The 1,980-nt window shown below is 37.2% G+C and overlaps 1 protein-coding gene across 1 annotated transcript in view; it reads right to left on the bottom strand.

Moving 5' to 3' along the window:
* capn7 (calpain 7) overlaps positions 1-1,980 on the bottom strand; it is a gene marked incomplete in the record, with an annotated part of 17,682 nt that overhangs the window by 11,456 nt on the left and 4,246 nt on the right. Inside the window, 3 exon segments of the mRNA XM_014032170.1 lie at positions 108-201; positions 472-557; positions 1,030-1,156. Of these exon segments, the coding sequence (XP_013887624.1) occupies positions 108-201; positions 472-557; positions 1,030-1,156 (307 nt within the window).

Genomic DNA, 1,980 nt, shown 5'->3' with positions numbered 1-1,980 from the left:
ATATATATTTAAGTCTATGGTTTTAGTCCATGTGATTTCTGTTTTTTCTCTTCTCCTGACCTTAGATCAGTAAAGATGAACCAGTAACAGATGTTTAGAAGTCTAACCTTTCTGGGAACTCCGTTGATGTGAAGTTTAACCATGTACTTTCCACATGGGTTGTACTCTGGCTCCCCTCGTCTGTTCTGAGGGTAGATGATGCTGCAACAAACAAAACACACAGAAAAATGAAGTTTAGATCTTGGTGCTATTTGTTTGACAACAGAAACCATTTGTTTTGTTTCAGACATATTTTTAACAGCACTTAGCTTAACAGAGAACACACTGCTTTGTTTTTAACAAGAAGATGTAAAACATTATGTAGCTACATTTATAAAAGGCCATAAGAAAAAAAAACACACCAGTATTTACATCTCAGGTTTAAAAAGGAAACAAAGAGTAGGACCAAAAACATAAAAGATAATCACGTACCTGGTGATAAGTTTTTTGTTGTAGCGCCTCTCATAAGCAGCACTGATTGCCAGTGACGCCACAAACGAACAGTCAGAGACTACAGTCTAAACATGAGCACACACAAAACTGTATCAACTGGATGCAGAAGACAAAAGGTAATTTTGTGTAAAGAAACCATCATTCTGAGGGGTTGTAAAAGCTCCAAATTGAGACATTTATTATCATCAAAACCTTACCAAACATTGTAAAAGTCACCTGTGTATGGCTTATTTAAAAAAAATCTAGGTTCTATACCCGTATAAAACTAAGGGAATTTTAAATGATCTACCATAAAGTTGCTACAATAACTGTGATGATGCTACACCATCTACTGGACACATTTAAGTAGTGCACATAAAATATAGAAATATCAACTCTTAAGCACAGAAAAAAGTTGTTGAAGCTTTGAAATTATTTTAAAGCATAATTTCAACAAAAATTATTTAAAAAAATAAACAAATTAAATTTCTACAACCTAAAAGCACTGTGCAAACGAAAGCCTACGCCAGACACACAGCATCCAGCTGCTAATCTGACCTGTTTGATGCTGAAGCTGGACACAGACATGATCATGGTGGGATTATTGCTGATCTCATCTGGCCGAACCCAGCGAGAGAAGATGGCTTTCTGTTTGGGTGACAAAGCAAGTTTCCCTGTTTTGTCTCTGAAATAAAAACAAAAACAAAACCTGAAACTAGGAAAATGCAGAATTACATAACTTGATCAGATAAAAACAAAAAAACACATTCTTATTTGCACAATCAATCTCCAGGGTGAGTTGTACCACCAGGGTTTCCCCTACATGTTATTAATCGTGGCGCACCGCCACGGTAAAAATCATAGCCGCCACACTTTCAGAATAAAGTTTTTTCTTTTTTTTAAATAATAGGCCTATATTAGGCTAAAACTGTGTAAATATATTTATATCCTGTATTTGTGCTCTTATACTAACCATAATCAGACTTTGAAACCCTATTTAAACGTCAATGAAAAGTTAAGACATATTTTATTTTGAAAAACAAACACTGCGGGTTCTTGTGCGCAGCGAGGCTGTAAGTGCTGTGTGTGGTCAGTCCCCACAAAGATAGCAAGGCATGTACCAGTATGTGTGTGGGATGCGACGCGCCATGAAAACTGTCTTATGCTACAGCTTTGCAAGCTACTTTTTTTTTCTTTCAAGGAAAACACAACTGGTGAAGCCACAGCTTGTTTACCTTATCAATAGTTACTCAGATACAGCAAGAATCACCAACACAGACCCGCGTGACCGGGAGTCAGCAGCTCCGTGCCTGTTCTAAAAAAAGCGCTGATCAGCAGCACAGCTACGAGCTAATGTAGCTAATGTAACTTTTATAAAAGTAACCAGAGTTGTCTGTGAACTCAAAAGCTGCTTTTAGTCCACAAGTTGAGCACGGTCCTCTGTGGCTACGTTCACACTGCAGGTCTTAATGCTCAGTTCCGATTTTTTGAAAAAATCCGATCTTTTTG

This window comes from Austrofundulus limnaeus, unplaced genomic scaffold (genome assembly GCF_001266775.1).
Source record: "Austrofundulus limnaeus strain Quisiro unplaced genomic scaffold, Austrofundulus_limnaeus-1.0 Scaffold1387, whole genome shotgun sequence".
Classification (NCBI taxonomy): Eukaryota; Metazoa; Chordata; class Actinopteri; order Cyprinodontiformes; family Rivulidae; genus Austrofundulus; species Austrofundulus limnaeus.
This window is presented reverse-complemented; position numbering and strand designations above follow the sequence as displayed.